Genomic DNA, 19,038 nt, shown 5'->3' on the forward strand with positions numbered 1-19,038 from the left:
TGTAACAAACATGGTCGTCTATGTAACAAACATGGTCTGATATGTAACAAACATGGTCTTCTATGTAACAAACATGGTCTGCTGTGTAACAAACATGGTCTGCTATGTAACAAACATGGTCTGATATGTAATAAACATGGTCTGCTATGAAATAAACATGGTCTGCTATGAAATAAACATGGTCTGCTATGTAACAAACATGGTCTGCTATGTAACAAACATGGTCTGATATGTAACAAACATGGTCTTCTATGTAACAAACATAGTTTGCTATGTAACAAACATGGTCGTCTATGTAACAAACATGGTCTGCTGTGTAACAAACATGGTCTGCTGTGTAACAAACATGGTCTGCTATGTAACAAACATGGTCTGATATGTAATAAACATGGTCTGCTATGAAATAAACATGGTCTGCTATGTAACAAACATGGTCTGCTATGTAACAAACATGGTCTGATATGTAACAAACATGGTCTTCTATGTAACAAACATAGTTTGCTATGTAACAAACATGGTCGTCTATGTAACAAACATGGTCTGATATGTAACAAACATGGTCTTCTATGTAACAAACATGGTCTGCTGTGTAACAAACATGGTCTGCTATGTAACAAACATGGTCTGATATGTAATAAACATGGTCTGCTATGAAATAAACATGGTCTGCTATGTAACAAACATGGTCTGCTATGTAACAAACATGGTCTGCTATGTAACAAACATGGTCTGCTATGTAACAAACATGGTCTGCTATGTAACAGACGGTCAGTGGCCAGCAGAAAGAGGCCCTCAGCTGTCAAACGCCCTCCCTTGACTTTGCAGTCCGTTTTAGAAAGACTTGACTTCAGGTCCTTCAAGTGGTCATGAGCTAAAAGAGGTGAAAACCCTCCTGTACACAATGGACTAATAAGAAACTACATGAAGTTACACACATCCTTCCTAACAATCTAGGAATTTGTTTCATTGGCGCCGCCATCTCTCCCTGGAGTTGAAGGAACATCCTTCACAGGCAGACCTCCTCCAAGATGATCGCCTTCAGACTGGGAAGGAGGTGGACTTGTCTCAGATCCTTGTTTCCACCCAGATGACAAAGGACATGGTGCTCGGTTTGTTCTCATCCTTGAAGAGGTTCCAAGGTTCCTTATTGGTCTGCTTCATCCACACTGTTCCTTCAGTTCCAGTGTGTTCTCATGCCAGGATGAGATGGTTGCTCCTCTCTCTCATGTCCACTGTAGGAAGGAGCTCTTTCCTCACAGGAGTCTGAGAAGATAAGGCGCCACGTCTCCCTTTGGCTTTGAACAAGTCTGACACGAAGAACACCTGGGGGACACAAGTCAGACAAGGTCAGTGTTAAGGAATGGTGTTACAAGGTCAGTGTTAAGGAATGGTGTTACAAGGTCAGTGTTAAGGAATGGTGTTACAAAGTCGGTGTTAAGGAATGGTTCACCATGAAGAGCCCCTGTGGTCCAGGCTTGGAAAGGAGTTTCATGTCCTTCTAGCCTACTAAAGATTCCTCGTCTGAATGGATTCCTTCTGACTTGCCTCACTCCCGAGTCCTGATGTTTCTCCCAAATGTGGTCTCTCAGCTGTGGTCTAGGCTCGTCTCACTCCCAAGTCCCCATGTTTCTCCCAAATGTGGTCTAGGCTCGTCTCACTCCCGAGTCCCCATGTTTCTCCCAAATGTGGTCTAGGCTCGTCTCACTCCCGAGTCCCCATGTTTCTCCCAAATGTGGTCTAGGATCGTCTCACTCCCGAGTCCTGATGTTTCTCCCAAATGTGGTCTAGACTCGTCTCACTCCCGAGTCCCCATGTTTCTCCCAAATGTGGTCTAGGCTCGTCTCACTCCCGAGTCCCTATGTTTCTCCCAAATGTGGTCTAGGATCGTCTCACTCCCGAGTCCTGATGTTTCTCCCAAATTTGGTCTAGGCTCGTCTCACTCCCAAGTCCTGATGTTTCTCTCAAATGTGGTCTAGGCTCGTTCACTCCGAGTCCCCATGTTTCTCCCAAATGTGGTCTAGGCTCGTCTCACTCCCAAGTCCAAATGTTTCTCCCAAATGTGATCTAGGCTCGTCTCATTCCCGAGTCCTGACCGTTCTCCCAAATGTGGTCTAGGCTCGTCTCACTCCCGAGTCCCCATGTTTCTCCCAAATGTGGTCTAGGATCGTCTCACTCCCGAGTCCTGATGTTTCTCCCAAATGTGGTCTAGACTCGTCTCACTCCCGAGTCCCCATGTTTCTCCCAAATGTGGTCTAGGCTCGTCTCACTCCCGAGTCCCTATGTTACAAGGTCAGTGTTGAGGAATGGTGTTACAAGGTCGGTGTTAAGGAATTGTGTTACAAGGTCAGTGTTAAGGAATGGTGTTGCAAAAAAGTGCAGTTACTCTTTGAGTATTTTGTGTCCATGGACGACTACGTCAAATATACTTTTCACTTCACGGTGGAATCCGTTATTATTATTATTATTGATTTAGTTTTCTAAGACTGGAAGACTAGAGGACCGCTCTAGAGCATGAACTGATGACGTCTTCTTAGATAACCTGAACTTTGAGTCGCACTGTCCTGAGAAGTCCAAGCACAATGAAAGGTCAACTTTGGACTAAATCACAGTTGTTGGAATAATTGTTTGTAAGTTATCACAAAAGAAACGTTGTATTATGAATGCTGTCTTTCGAGGCCTAACAAGAGGAAGAAGGCTCGTAAATCTCCACTGTGATTTCAACACGGACAGATGGCAGGATCTGCTCAACTTCCAGAGGAACTCTCTTTGAACTCTGAAGTATTTCACAAACTCTCTTCCAACTGTTTGGTGACCGAGGTCAACGCTATTTACGACCCGCTGCCCTCTTGAAGTTGCTGTGGTCAGGAGACGGGAGGGGTTATCCATTGTCCTCCAACACCTGCCCCAGCTGGATCCAGGAAGAGCCCAAGCCCGAGAAATCCTCTTCTTGGACTTCAAAGCGACCGAAAACAATGACTGTTTTACATACTTCCCATTCCTGCTGTGACATGTGTTGGTGCGTGAACATTGAACATCTGAATAAATGAGGAGACGAAAACCTTCTTCGTCAGAGCGTGGTGCAGGACTGTACAGAGTCAGGGCCATGTTTGATTCCTTGCCTTTTGTCTTGTTTAATAGATGTCCTCAGTGTTTAAACGTGACAACAGTGTCCCCCGCTTAGTCCTGTCAGTTGAATGGCTTCAAAACTGCAGTAGCTACAGTTTTTTTGCGTGTTCAAATGTTTTCTTCTGAGCGTAGGGTCAAGTTTGACTAAAGCCTCCTCTGTGATGGAAACACTCACCATGCAGTAGGCCACCAGGGCGCCCTGAACAAACCCAGCCAGGACGTCCGTGGGGTGATGCTTGTGGTCGGAGACACGGGACAGTCCGGTGTAGAAGGACATCATGATGAGAGTAAACTGGGTCAGAGGGCGCAGCAGCCGGCCTCCATGCCAGGTGAAACGTGACTGCAGGTACAACTGTTGGGAAGAGAGGAGACCCTTTATTTGGTGTGCAAGTCCTGCTGGGGTACAACATGTCCATGCTTATAAAGACCATGCTGGGGTACAACAGGTCCATGCTTACAAAGACCATGCTGGGGTACAACATATCTATGCTTACAAATACCATGCTGTGCAGGTCATGTGCTGCGCAATATGAGGACCCTCATTCAGGACTACAAGCCACTACTTTTTTTCCCATGCTTTAAACCCTGCGGTTTATCAAACAACGCGGTTAATTGATGGATTTTTCTTCGCTAACGACGATAATGTTTCGTAGTCAACAGACAGTTTTCATAGAACACCGACAGAGACACTTAAAATGGTGTGTCATTGGTGGTGCAGGTTGAAAATGTACTTCCTCTTTCCTTCCTTGAAACAGAAGTTTCTACTCGTTTGGAAACCTTCATGCATCGCTCCAAGCAACGTTTGTAAGTTTTACAATATAACTAAAACAATTCTTACTTACTAAAGCGTCCCGTGTGCGATGTGTGTAGGAGTGTTTTCATGCGTGTTTGCGCGTGCTACCGTAATGTTCTCAAGCAGGTGTCGCTAGCATGAGCTAATATGCTAACACGTGTCTGTGTTAATATTATTAACTTACAACGGCATTCTTTTTGTATTGTTTCACTTTGTTATTGAGTCTGTTTAGCTGATTGGAGAGCTAGCTTGTGCGCAGCTAGTGGGTCCATGATCATGACATCGGTTTTGTTTGATCAGCCGTTTTACTGCCGTGTTACAGACACCGTTTGGAAATAATGAAGGTATGTAAATAAACATTTACTATATATATATATATATATATATATATATATATCCATCCATCCATCCATCCATCTTCTTCCGCTTATCCGAGGTCGGGTCGCGGGGGCAGCAGCCTAAGCAGGGAAGCCCAGACTTCCCTCTCCCCAACCACTTCGTCCAGCTCTTCCTGTGGGACCCCGAGGCGTTCCCAGGCCAGCCGGGAGACATAGTCTTCCCAACGTGTCCTGGGTCTTCCCCGCGGCCTCCTACCGGTCGGACGTGCCCTAAACACCTCCCTAGGGAGGCGTTCGGGTGGCATCCTGACCAGATGCCCGAACCACCTCATCTGGCTCCTCTCGATGTGGAGGAGCAGCGGCTTTACTTTGAGCTCCCCCCGGATGGCAGGGCTTCTCACCCTATCTCTAAGGGAGAGCCCCGCCACCCGGCGGAGGAAACTCATTTCGGCCGCTTGTACCCGTGATCTTGTCCTTTCGGTCATAACCCAAAGCTCATGACCATAGGTGAGGATGGGAACGTAGATCGACCGGTAAATTGAGAGCTTTGCCTTCCGGCTCAGCTCCTTCTTCACCACAACGAATCGATACAGCGTCCGCATTACTGAAGACGCCGCACCGATCCGCCTGTCGATCTCACGATCCACTCTTCCCTCACTCGTGAACAAGACTCCGAGGTACTTGAACTCCTCCACTTGGGGCAAGATCTCCTCCCCAACCCGGAGATGGCACTCCACCCTTTTCCGGGCGAGAACCATGGACTCGGACTTGGAGGTGCTGATTCTCATCCCAGTCGCTTCACACTCGGCTGCGAACCGATCCAGTGAGAGCTGAAGATCCTGGCCAGATGAAGCCATCAGGACCACATCATCTGCAAAAAGCAGAGACCTAATCCTGCAGCCACCAAACCAGATCCCCTCAACGCCTTGACTGCGCCTAGAAATTTTGTCCATAAAAGTTATGAACAGAATCGGTGACAAAGGGCAGCCTTGGCGGAGTCCAACCCTCACTGGAAACGTGTCCGACTTACTGCCGGCAATGCGGACCAAGCTCTGGCACTGAGCATACAGGGAGCGGACTGCCACAATCAGACAGTCCGATACCCCATACTCTCCGAGCACTCCCCACAGGACTTCCCGAGGGACACGGTCGAATGCCTTCTCCAAGTCCACAAAACACATGTAGACTGGTTGGGCAAACTCCCATGCACCCTCAAGGACCCTGCCCAGAGTATAGAGCTGGTCCACAGTTCCACGACCAGGACGAAAACCACACTGTTCCTCCTGAATCCGAGGTTCGACTATCCGGCGTAGCCTCCTCTCCAGTACACCTGAATAGACCTTACCGGGAAGGCTGAGGAGTGTGATCCCACGATAGTTAGAGCACACCCTCCGGTTCCCCTTCTTAAAGAGAGGAACCACCACCCCGGTCTGCCAATCCAGAGGTACCGCCCCCGATGTCCACGCGATGCTGCAGAGTCTTGTCAACCAAGACAGCCCCACAGCATCCAGAGCCTTAAGGAACTCCGGGCGGATCTCATCTACCCCTGGGGCCTTGCCACCGAGGAGCTTTTTAACTACCTCAGCAACCTATATATATATTTATGTATGTATATATATATATCTCTCTCTGAGGATGATAATGTGGCGTAAACATCTTTCTTTCCAAAAAGTAGCCTGTAAAACAGTTAGAAGGAGGAACCTACCACCAGATAGAGCATGGTGTAAGTTAGAAGGATGGTACCTACCACTAGATAGAGCATGGTGTAAGTTAGAAGGAGGAACCTACCACTAGATAGAGCATGGTGTAAGTTAGAAGGATGGTACCTACCACTAGATAGAGCATGGCGTCAGTCTACCCCAGGGCAGCTGTGGCTATGAAAATAGCTTACCACCACCAGGTGTGAATTAATGATGGGTTCTACATGTAAAGCGACTTTGGGTACTTAGAAAAGCGCTATATAAATCCCAGTTATTATTATTATTAAGTTAGAAGGAGGAACCTACCACTAGATAGAGCATGGTGTAAGTTAGAAGGAGGAACCTACCACTAGATAGAGCATGGTGTACATGGAGAAGGAAGCGTGTCCAGAGAAGAAAGACTTCCTGAGGAGAGAAAGAGGACTTTTAGATGATGAAGATGGTTCCTACACTCTTAGAAATAAAAGTGCTAAGTAGAACCATATAAGGTTCTTCGGCTCGTCCTCATAGGAGAACCCTTTTTGGCTCCAGGTAGAACCTTTTTATAAAGGTTCCACCTGGAACCCTTTTGGAGGGTTCTACCTAGAACTGTGTGTGTAAGGTTCCACCCAGAACCCCCCATGAGAGGTCCTACAAAGAACCCACGCAGGGAGTTCCACTAAGAACCCTTTCATGTTTCAAGGGTTTCATCTAGAACCCACACAGGGAGTTCCACTAAGAACCCTTTCGTATTTCAAGGGTTTCATCTACATTCATTTCAATGGGAGTTCATTTTTTTTTTAGGCCGACCTGCTATGGTTCTCCACCTGGGTCATTCCCAAGCAACCCGGGCGGCGCGGGCCCGGCGGTGGCGCGCGGTTCCTCCCATTCCCCGGGAAGACCTGATGGACGCCCCGGCGTCGGCCGCTTTGGTGACTCTAGATAACCTCGAGCAGATCGCCGGCGAAAAAGGCGGAAATTTGACTAAGTGCCATTTTGCTTTCCGGACCCAGGTGGAGAACCATAGCAGGTCGGCCTATTCAGAGCACTGGGCAGAAATGACCCAGGTGGAGAACCATAGCAGGTCGGCCTTCTAGCTGTTTCTCAGGCTCCCTCTCCGGAATCGAACCCTGTTGAAAATGTGTCCGGGACAGCGCCCCCTAGGCGGACACACGCATGGAGCCCTCCGGTGGACTCCCGCTGCAAATGCACCCATTCTGTGGATGGTGGTGCATGGCCGTTCGCGCACTGTGATTGGGAAGAAAAGTTGGGAAAGTGGGCAAAAGTGCGCCTTTGCTGGGTGCGTTGTGGACATTGTAAAAGTTGGGAAAGTGGGCAAAAGTCCGATTTTGGATCAAATTCGGGACTTTTGCCCACCTGAGGGGGTTTCTCAGTGGACAATGCTACACTAAACCGATTTTTCACCTGGGTGTGATTTTGGACCAAATTCGGGACGGTGTGATTCTATAGTGGGGGAATTGGAGCCCTCTGGTGTAGGGGCTCCAAGGGTTCCCCACTCTTTCGAAGGATCAAAAAGCGACGTCGCTATGAACGCTTGGGACCAAATTCGGGACTTTTGCCCACTTTCCCAACTTTTCGAATTTGAGCCAAAATCACACCCAGGTTCGAGTCGCGGCGGGACTTGTGGGACTCGAACCTGGGTGTGGAAAGCACCATACTTGTGTCCCGGACAGCGCCCCTCGGGCGGACACAGGTGCACCCAGCAAAGGCGCACTGGGATTGTTTTTGGACCAAATTCGGGACTTTTGCCAATGCTCCTAGGCACTTAGTCAAATTTACCAAACTTTTTGACCCAGGTGGAGAACCATAGCAGGTCGGCCTTCTTACGGTGCGCGCTGAAGCCTCGGGCGCGAGCCCGGGTGGAGCCGCCGAACGCGGCCGGACTCGTGGTACTCCAACCCGGGCATAATTTTGCCCCACCGGCCTGACACCATCCACGGGCAAAGCCTCCATCAGAAGGACTTGGAAAGTGGGCAAAAGTCCCGAATTTGGTCCAAAAAAAAAAAAGGCGTAAATTTGACTAAGTGCCTAGGAGGATGTCCCTAAACGGCGGGAGTAACTATGACTCAAGGAAATACGCGCGTCCGGGGACAGTGGCAGGTGGGGAGGGAGAGGGACAATTTTGCTTTCCTGACCCAGGTGGAGAACCATGCACATTGATCATCGACACTTCGAACGCACATTGCGGCCCTGTGTCCGCCTAAGGGGCGCTGTCACGGACACATTTAACGCGGCGGGACTTGTGGGACTCGAACCTGGGTGTGATTTCCATTTGAGACAAGCATATGCTACTGGCAGGATCATACCGTCGTAGTTCCGACCATAAACGATGTTCCGTACCCAGGTGGAGAACCAAAGCACGTCGGCCTTCTCAGGGATAACTGGCTTGTGGCGGCCAAGCGTTCAACGCACCCAGCAAAGGCGCACTGTGATTGGGAGGGCCCTATATTCAGACGGTGTGTAGCCCGGAACCCTGGTGGGGAAAAACACCATATTTGTGTCCGAAAATAGCTCACTTTGACTCGGACGATTTTGGACCAAATTCGGGACTTTTGCGGGCCGGGGCTTTTCCCAGGTCCGAGCCCCTGTGCCGGGGTGCCTACAATGTCCACAACGCACCCAGCGGCCCCCGCTCGGGCTTTGGAAGTCAAGTCACCAAAAAAAAAAGGGCCAACTTTTCTTCCCAATCACAGTGCGCCTTTGCAACCCACACAGGGAGTTCCACTAAGAACCCTTTTGTATTTCAAGACTTTCAACTAGAACCCACGCAGGGAGTTCCACTAAGAACCCTTTTGTATTTCAAGGGTTTCATCTAGAACCCACACAGGGAGTTCCACTAAGAACCCTTTCGTTTGTCAAGGGTTTCATCTAGAACCCATGCAGGGAGTTCCACTAAGAACCCTTTCAGGTTTCAAGGGTTTCATCTAGAACCCACACAGGGAGTTCCACTAAGAACCCTTTCATGTTTCAAGGGTTTCATCTAGACCTGACACAGGGGGTTCTAAAAACATCCCTTTTCAAAGGTTTTCACCGATAACCGTCTTGTCTTCTGAGGGTTCTATAAAGAACCATATTGTATTCTACAGATCAGTTTAGTTCATATTATATTGTGGTCATTTACCATGTTGACATTGAACAAACATTCAAAACATTTTAATGAGAAAAACATTTATTTAAAGATATTATTGGCAAATGTTATCAGGAAGTATGTCCCTGGTGACACAGGATCTTACCCATGCTTTCAACAATCCCTGAAGAACTCTTTCTTCCAAAAACGGTTCTCTGGATCAAAATAGTTCTTACTGGAACCCTTAGTGTTAGTGAGAACCCTTTTAAAACCAATTATTCAGAAAAGGGGTTTTAAAGGGTTCTCTGGATCAAAATGGTTCTTACTGGAACCATTAGCGTTACCAAGAACCCTTGAAAAACCCTTTCTTCGGGAAAGGGTTTTTCAGAAGCAAATGGTTCCAGTTAGAACCTCAGCCCTTGTAGAAGAACCCTTTTAGAACCCTTATTTCTAAGAGTGTGGTCAAGGTAAGAGTACCTGGCTTCTTGGACTTTGGCCTCAGGTCCCTGACACACGTAGTCCGTGACGTAGCCCAGGGAGCAGTTGACGGTGGTCAAGTCTGGCTTGCAGACGTCCAGGAAGTGAGGACGCAGGCGGCCCACAGACACCTTGGCGATGTCGGTGAAAGACTGGCTGATGGCGCAGCCCAACATGAACACGCCCACTTGCTTGTAGAGGGCGGAGATGTAGGGATTCCCCACGAATGACTTGGAACCCTCGTTGAGGAAGTAGATCCGGTAGCTCTCGCCAATGATGATCTGATAACAGGGGTCAAAGCGTTGGTAAAGGTATCCAGGGACTTGCGATACAGAAGTGTGGTGCTTTGCACTGTGACGGCAATGATTCACAACTCCTTTTTTTCCTCCATGCAGAAGGGGATGAAACGATATCAGTATCAGTAGACATGCAATCGATATCAATACAACATGCTTTTTGATATTGACATTTATGTAACCTGAAGTGAGTTGCATGAACAAAAGGCACTCGCTCTCTGGTAACCCAGCAACGCAGGAAGTGAGTGGGACAAGCTAACAGCCAATCAGGTGTCAGTATCAACTATCAACTTTGGTTTCGCCATCTTGTTGTCTGGCAGTTTATTCTTTGCATGGAGTGAGAGGAAAGAGCTAAAAAAACTGTCGATAAAACAGGAAAAGTATTTTTTTTTTTCCCCAAAAGGTACCATAGTCAGACCTAGGCACGCGCAACCAGTAAGACACCTTAGCCTTGCTCACCCTTTAGAGCACAGCCGCCACTAAACCTGCAGAGAATAGTTCTTCTCAGGTGTGGATGTTGACATTTTTACACTTTCCACTATTACACTTTCTGAAGCATTTCTTACATATTTCTTATTTTTAAGATCTTATTGTTAAGTGTTTATTGTGATTTTCATCATTTGTTGACATTTTCACACTTTGCACTAGTTTCTTACACTTTCTGAAGCATTTCTTACATATTTCTTATTTTTAAGATCTTATTGTTAAGTGTTTATTGTGATTTTAATCATTTGTTGACATTTTCACACTTTGCACTAGTTTCTTACACTTTCTGAAGCATTTCTTACATATTTCTTATTTTTAAGATCTTATTGTGAAGTGTTTATTGTGATTTTAATCATTTGTTGACATTTTCACACTTTGCACTATTTTCTTACACTTTCTGAAGCATTTCTTACATATTTCTTATTTTTAAGATCTTATTGTTAAGTGTTTATTGTGATTTTAATCATTTGTTGACATTTTCACACTTTGCACTAGTTTCTTACACTTTCTGAAGCATTTCTTACATATTTCTTATTTTTAAGATCCTATTGTTAAGTGTTTATTGTGATTTTAATCATTTGTTGACATTTTCACACTTTGCACTATTTTCTTACACTTTCTGAAGCATTTCTTACATATTTCTTATTTTTAAGATCTTATTGTTAAGTGTTTATTGTGATTTTAATCATTTGTTGACATTTTCACACTTTGCACTAGTTTCTTACACTTTCTGAAGCATTTCTTACATATTTCTTATTTTTAAGATCTTATTGTTAAGTGTTTATTGTGATTTTAATCATTTGTTGACATTTTCACACTTTGCACTATTTTCTTACACTTTCTGAAGCATTTCTTACATATTTCTTATTTTTAAGATCTTATTGTTAAGTGTTTATTGTGATTTTAATCATTTGTTGACATTTTCACACTTTGCACTAGTTTCTTACACTTTCTGAAGCATTTCTTACATATTTCTTATTTTTAAGATCTTATTGTTAAGTGTTTATTGTGATTTTAATCATTTGTTGACATTTTCACACTTTGCACTATTTTCTTACACTTTCTGAAGCATTTCTTACATATTTCTTATTTTTAAGATCTTATTGTTAAGTGTTTATTGTGATTTTAATCATTTGTTGACATTTTCACACTTTGCACTAGTTTCTTACACTTTCTGAAGCATTTCTTACATATTTCTTATTTTTAAGATCTTATTGTTAAGTGTTTATTGTGATTTTAATCATTTTTTGACATTTTCACACTTTGCACTATTTTCTTACACTTTCTGAAGCATTTCTTACATATTTCTTATTTTTAAGATCTTATTGTTAAGTGTTTATTGTGATTTTAATCATTTGTTGACATTTTCACACTTTGCACTATTTTCTTACACTTTCTGAAGCATTTCTTACATATTTCTTATTTTTAAGATCTTATTGTTAAATGTTTATTGTGATTTTAGTCATTTGTTGACATTTTCACAGTTTGCACTATTTTCTTACACTTTATGAACATTTCTTACATAGCCATGGTTTTTAAGATCTTATTGTTAAGTGTTCAATATGATTTTAATACAAAGTGCAGACGCAGTGAAGTTGTCAGGTTGTGTAAATGCTAAATAAAAATAGAATACAACAAATCCTTTTCAACTTATATTCAATTGAATAGACTGCAAAGACAAGATATTTCATGTTCACACTGAGAAACTTCTTTTTTTTTGTTGCAAATAATCATGAACTTAGAATGTAATGGCAGCAACACATTGCAAAAAAAAGCATTTTTACCAGTGTGTTACATGGCCTTTCCTTTTAACAACACTCAGTAAAGGTTTGGGAACTGAGGAGACACATTTTCGAAGTGGAATTATTTCCCATTCTTGCTTGATGTACAGCTTAAGTTGTTCAACAGTCTCCCTTCTCATATTTTACACACACATTTTCAATGTCTGGACTACAGGCAGGCCAGTCTAGTACCTACACTCTTTTACTATGAAGCCACACTGTTGTAACATGTGGCTTGGCATTGTCTTGCTGAAATAAGAAGGGGCGTCCATGATAACGTTGCTTGGATGGCAACATATGTTGCTCCAAAAACTGTATGTACCTTTCAGCGTTAATGGTGCCTTCACAGATGTGTAAGTTACCCATGTCTTGGGCACTAATACACCCCCATACCATCACACATGCTGTCTTTTACACTTTGACTCTAGAACAGTCCGGATGGATCTTTTCCTCTTTGGTCCGGAGGACACGACCTTCACAGTTTCCAAAAACAATTTGAAATGTGGACTCGTCAGACCACAGAACACTTTTCCACTTTGTATCAGTCCATCTTAGATGAGCTCAGGCCCAGCGAAGCCGACGCCGTTTCTGGGTGTTGTTGATAAACAGGTTTCCGCCTTGCATAGGAGAGTTTTAACTTGCACTTACAGATGTAGCGACTAACTGTAGTTACTGACAGTGGGTTTCTGAAGTGTTCCTGAGCCCATGTGGTGATATCCTTTACACACTGATGTCGCTTGTTGATGCAGTACAGCCTGAGGGATCGAAGGTCACGGGCTTAGCTGCTTACGTGCAGTGATTTCTCCAGATTCTCTGAACCCTTTGATATTACGGACCGTAGATGGTGAAATCCCTAAATTCCTTGCAATAGCTGCTTGAGAAAGGCTTTTCTTAAACTGTTCAACAATTTGCTCATGCATTTGTTGACAAAGTGGTGACCCTCGCCCCATCCTTGTTTGTGAATGACTGAGCATTTCATGGAATCTACTTTTGTACCCAATCTCCTGAAATGTGGTCTAGGATCGTCTCACTCCCGAGTCCCTATGTTTCTCCCAAATGTGGTCTAGGATCGTCTCACTCCCGAGTCCTGATGTTTCTCCCAAATTTGGTCTAGGCTCGTCTCACTCCCGAGTCCTGATGTTTCTCCCAAATGTGGTCTAGGCTCGTCTCACTCCCGAGTCCCCATGTTTCTCCCAAATGTGGTCTAGGCTCGTCTCACTCCCGAGTCCCTATGTTTCTCCCAAATGTGGTCTAGGATCGTCTCACTCCCGAGTCCCTATGTTTCTCCCAAATGTGGTCTAGGATCGTCTCACTCCCGAGTCCTGATGTTTCTCCCAAATTTGGTCTAGGCTCGTCTCACTCCCGAGTCCTGATGTTTCTCTCAAATGTGGTCTAGGATCGTCTCACTCCCGAGTCCTGATGTTTCTCCCAAATTTGGTCTAGGCTCGTCTCACTCCCGAGTCCTGATGTTTCTCCCAAATGTGGTCTAGGATCGTCTCACTCCCGAGTCCCCATGTTTCTCCCAAATGTGGTCTAGGATCGTCTCACTCCCGAGTCCCCATGTTTCTCCCAAATGTGGTCTAGACTCGTCTCACTCCCGAGTCCCCATGTTTCTCCCAAATGTGGTCTAGGATCGTCTCACTCCCGAGTCCTGATGTTTCTCCCAAATGTGGTCTAGACTCGTCTCACTCCCGAGTCCCCATGTTTCTCCCAAATGTGGTCTAGGCTCGTCTCACTCCAGAGTCCCTATGTTTCTCCCAAATGTGGTCTAGGATCGTCTCACTCCCGAGTCCCTATGCTTCTCCCAAATGTGGTCTAGGATCGTCTCACTCCCGAGTCCTGATGTTTCTCCCAAATTTGGTCTAGGCTCGTCTCACTCCCGAGTCCTGATGTTTCTCCCAAATTTGGTCTAGGCTCGTCTCACTCCCGAGTCCTGATGTTTCTCTCAAATGTGGTCTAGGCTCGTTCACTCTGAGTCCCCATGTTTCTCCCAAATGTGGTCTAGGCTCGTCTCATTCCCGAGTCCTGACCGTTCTCCCAAATGTGGTCTAGGCTCGTCTCACTCCCGAGTTCAGATGTTTCTCCCAAATGTGGTCTAGGCTCGTCTCACTCCCGAGCCCTGATGTTTCTCCCAAATGTGGTCTTGGCTCGTCTCACTCCCGAGTTCGGATGCTTCTTCCAAATGTGGTCTAGGCTCGTCTCACTCATGGCACTCACCTGTTCCCAATTTGCCTGCACACCTGTGGGATGTTCCAAATAAGTGTTTGATGAGCATTCCTCAACTTTATCAGTATTTATTGCCACTTGTGCCAGCTTAGTTAGCTTAGCTCAGTGAGAACATGAAATATCTTGTCTTTGCAGTCTAAACATTTCAATATAAGTTGAAAAGGATTTGTTGTATTCTCTATTTATTTACCATTTACACAACTTCACTGCTTTTGGAGTTTTGTTTATGAGTGTTTCCATGTTTGTGTTGACATTTTTGTCAAGTGTTCAATGTGATTTTAATACTTTGTTGACATTGACTTGGGAAAGGACTCGTTTTTGTAATAAGACCCTGTCTGGGAGTGGCCATGGTAGACTTAGGGGAGGACAGCTTTAACGCAGACCAGCTGTTCTAGCTCAATAATGTCCTGCCGACCCCCACGGTAAGAGTCCGACTAGACTTGGACCACAGGGTGTTTGCCAATGAAGGCTGGAGAAACCAGCACCGAGAGGACTGAGCAGCAGGAAGTAGTTGGAGGACTGAGCAGTAGGAAGAAGTAAGAGGACTGAGCAGTAGGAAGTAGTAAGAGGACTGAGCAGTAGGAAGTAGTAGGAGGACTGAGCAGTAGGAAGTAGTAGGAGGACTGAGCAGTAGGAGGACTGAGCAGTAGGAAGAAGTAAGAGGACTGAGCAGTAGGAAGTAGTAAGAGGACTGAGCAGTAGGAAGAAGTAAGAGGACTGAGCAGTAGGAAGTAGTAAGAGGACTGAGCAGTAGGAAGAAGTAAGAGGACTGAGCAGTAGGAAGTAGTAAGAGGACTGAGCAGTAGGAAGTAGTAGGAGGACTGAGCAGTAGGAGGACTGAGCAGTAGGAAGAAGTAAGAGGACTGAGCAGTAGGAAGTATTAAGAGGACTGAGCAGTAGGAAGAAGTAAGAGGACTGAGCAGTAGGAAGTAGTAAGAGGACTGAGCAGTAGGAAGAAGTAAGAGGACTGAGCAGTAGGAAGTAGTAGGAGGACTGAGCAGTAGGAAGAAGTAAGAGGACTGAGCAGTAGGAAGTAGTAAGAGGACAGAGCAGTAGGAAGAAGTAAGAGGACTGAGCAGTAGGAAGTAGTAAGAGGACTGAGCAGTAGGAAGAAGTAAGAGGACTGAGCAGTAGGAAGTAGTAAGAGGACTGAGCAGTAGGAAGAAGTAAGAGGACTGAGCAGTAGGAAGTAGTAGGAGGACTGAGCAGTAGGAAGAAGTAAGAGGACTGAGCAGTAGGAAGTAGTAAGAGGACAGAGCAGTAGGAAGAAGTAAGAGGACTGAGCAGTAGGAAGTAGTAAGAGGACTGAGCAGTAGGAAGAAGTAAGAGGACTGAGCAGTAGGAAGTAGTAAGAGGACTGAGCAGTAGGAAGAAGTAAGAGGACTGAGCAGTAGGAAGTAGTAAGAGGACTGAGCAGTAGGAAGAAGTAAGAGGACTGAGCAGTAGGAAGTAGTAAGAGGACTGAGCAGTAGGAAGTAGTAGGAGGACTGAGCAGTAGGAAGTAGTAGGAGGACTGAGCAGTAGGAGGACTGAGCAGTAGGAAGAAGTAAGAGGATTGAGCAGTAGGAAGTAGTAAGAGGACTGAGCAGTAGGAAGTAGTAAGAGGACTGAGCAGTAGGAAGTAGTAAGAGGACTGAGCAGTAGGAAGTAGTAAGAGGACTGAGCAGTAGGAAGAAGTAAGAGGACTGAGCAGTAGGAAGTAGTAGGAGGACTGAGCAGTAGGAAGAAGTAAGAGGACTGAGCAGTAGGAAGTAGTAAGAGGACTGAGCAGTAGGAAGAAGTAAGAGGAGTGAGCAGTAGGAAGTAGTAAGAGGACTGAGCAGTAGGAAGAAGTAAGAGGACTGAGCAGTAGGAAGTAGTAAGAGGACTGAGCAGTAGGAAGAAGTAAGAGGACTGAGCAGTAGGAAGTAGTAAGAGGACTGAGCAGTAGGAAGTAGTAGGAGGACTGAGCAGTAGGAGGACTGAGCAGTAGGAAGTAGTAGGAGGACTGGTTCCAATCATCAGAAGTGCTGAGCTTGGCGATGTCTCTGGTTTTGGAGGCTAGACTCCAGCAGGCGCACATCGGGGCTACGTTTGTTTTCGCCGTCTTCCCAGAAGAGCTCCGGTTTCAGAAGACTGTTTTCATGTTAGTATCTCGGTTCCATCAGACATTCTTCAAGAGGGCGGGAGCAAGCCAGGTTCTGGGATTGCCCTCAAAGTGGCTGACGGTGGTTTCCACACTTCAAGCAATCAGAGCCGCCTTGCTGAGGAGAAAGTCTGCCTGCCCTCGTGGGACTCCGTAAGAAAACACAATCACAGAGGCCACATGCTGACTTCAGGCTGAACTTCTACAACCAAACTGGTGTTTACATGCCTGCTTTTCTCAAGGAGGTGGCCTCTTGCCATCGGAAGTGAAAACTGAGACTGAGAATTGAGTTGAGAAAGCAGAAAAGAAGGTCAGAATTGAGTTGAGAAAGCAGAAAAGAAGGTCAGAATTGAGTTGAGAAAGCAGAAAAGAAGGTCAGAGCGCACTCAGGCAGGATGGCCTGGTGGAAGAAGATATCAACCATCTTGTTTGTGGCTCAGTTCCAGGCTTCAAGTGAACATAACCATAATGTCACCATGAAGAGCCCCTGTGGTCCAGGCTTGGAAAGGAGTTTCATGTCCTTCTAGCCTACTAAAGATTCCTCGTCTGAATGGATTCCTTCTGACTTGCCTCACTCCCGAGTCCTGATGTTTCTCCCAAATGTGGTCTCTCAGCTGTGGTCTAGGCTCGTCTCACTCCCAAGTCCCCATGTTTCTCCCAAATGTGGTCTAGGCTCGTCTCACTCCCGAGTCCCTATGTTTCTCCCAAATGTGGTCTAGGCTCGTCTCACTCCCGAGTCCCCATGTTTCTCCCAAATGTGGTCTAGATTCGTCTCACTCCCGAGTCCCCATGTTTCTCCCAAATGTGGTCTAGGCTCGTCTCACTCCCGAGTCCCTATGTTTCTCCCAAATGTGGTCTAGGATCGTCTCACTCCCGAGCCCTGATGTTTCTTCCAAATGTGGTCTAGGCTCGTCTCACTCCCAAGTCCCCATGTTTCTCCCAAATGGGGTCTAGGCTCGTCTCACTCCCGAGTTCGGATGTTTCTCCCAAATGTGGTCTAGGCTCGTCTCACTCCCAAGTCCAAATGTTTCTCCCAAATGTGATCTAGGCTCGTCTCAATCCCGAGTCCTGATGTTTCTCCCAAATGTGGTCTAGGCTCGTCTCACTCCCAAGTTCGGATGTTTCTCCCAAATGTGATCTAGGCTCGTCTCATTCCCGAGTCCTGACCGTTCTCCCAAATGTGGTCTAGGCTCGTCTCACTCCCGAGTTCAGATGTTTCTCCCAAATGTGGTCTAGGCTCGTCTCACTCCTGAGCCCTGATGTTTCTCCCAAATGTGGTCTAGGCTCGTCTCACTCCCGAGTTCTGATGTTTCTCCCAAATGTGGTCTAGGATTGTCTCACTCCCGAGTCCTGATGTTTCTCCCAAATTTGGTCTAGGCTCGTCTCACTCCCGAGTCCTGGCATGGCCGGAAACCAACATTGAATGACCGTGACCTTCCATCCCTCAGACGGCACTGTATCAAAAACCCACATCAATCTCTAAAGGATATCACCACATGGGCTCAGGAACACTTCAGAAACCCACTGTCACTAAATACAGTTGGTCGCTACATCTGTAAGTGCAAGTTAAAGCTCTACTATGCAAAGCGAAAGCCATTTATCAACAACATCCAGAAACGCCGCCGGCTTCTCTGGGCCCGAGATCATCTAAGATGGACTCATGCAAAGTGGAAAAGTGTTCTGTGGTCTGACGAGTCCACATTTCAAATTGTTTTTGGAAATATTCGACATCGTGTCATCCGGACCAAAGGGGAAGCGAACCATACAGACTGCTATCGACGCAAAGTTCAAAAGCCAGCATCTGTGATGGTATGGGAGTGTATTAGTGCCCAAGACATGGGTAACTTACACATCTGTGAAGGCACCATTAATGCTGAAAGGTACATACAGCTTTTGGAACAACATATGCTGCCATCTAAGCGCCGTCTTTTTCATGGACGCCCCTGCTTATTTCAGCAAGAAAATGCCAAGCCACATTCAGCACGTGTTACAACAGCGTGGCTTCGTAAAAAAAGAGTGCGGGTACTTTCCTGGCCCGCTTGCAGTCCAGACCTGTCTCCCATCGAAAATGTGTGGCGCATTATGAAGCGTAAAATACGACAGCGGAGACCCCCGGACTGTTGAACGACTGAAGCTCTACATAAAACAAGAATGGGAAAGAATTACACTTTCAAAGCTTCAACAATTACTTTCCTCAGTTCCCAATCGTTTATTGAGTGTTGTTAAAAGGAAAGGCCATGTAACACAGTGGTGAACATGCCCTTTCCCAACTACTTTGGCACGTGTTGCAGCCAGAAATTCAAGGTTAATTATTATGTAAATACATACACATATATATATATATATATATATATATATATATATATATATATATATACATTATATATATATATATATATATATATATATATATAGATATATATATATATATATATATATATATATATACATTATATATATATATATATATATATAGATATATATATAATATATATATATATATACATTATATATATATATATATATATATATATATATATATATATACATATATATATATATATATATACATATATATATACATATATATATATATATACATATATATATATATACATATATA

The 19,038-nt window shown here is 45.2% G+C and overlaps 1 protein-coding gene across 2 annotated transcripts in view; it reads right to left on the bottom strand.

Annotated features, from left to right (window-relative positions):
* Positions 1-608: 608 nt before the first annotated feature.
* Positions 609-19,038, bottom strand: part of LOC133577361 (phospholipid phosphatase 3-like) — a 52,606-nt gene continuing 34,176 nt past the window's right edge. For both annotated transcript variants that reach the window (XM_061931103.1, XM_061931104.1), the window contains exons 3-6: positions 9,502-9,782; positions 6,305-6,362; positions 3,302-3,478; positions 609-1,323 (exon numbers count right to left, since the gene is read on the bottom strand). In XM_061931103.1, the coding sequence (XP_061787087.1) occupies positions 1,192-1,323; positions 3,302-3,478; positions 6,305-6,362; positions 9,502-9,782 (648 nt within the window). In that variant the 3' untranslated portion in view covers positions 609-1,191. The remainder of the gene's footprint in view (positions 1,324-3,301; positions 3,479-6,304; positions 6,363-9,501; positions 9,783-19,038) is intronic.

The sequence above is a fragment of the Nerophis lumbriciformis genome, linkage group LG37 (assembly GCF_033978685.3).
Source record: "Nerophis lumbriciformis linkage group LG37, RoL_Nlum_v2.1, whole genome shotgun sequence".
NCBI lineage: Eukaryota > Metazoa > Chordata > Actinopteri > Syngnathiformes > Syngnathidae > Nerophis > Nerophis lumbriciformis.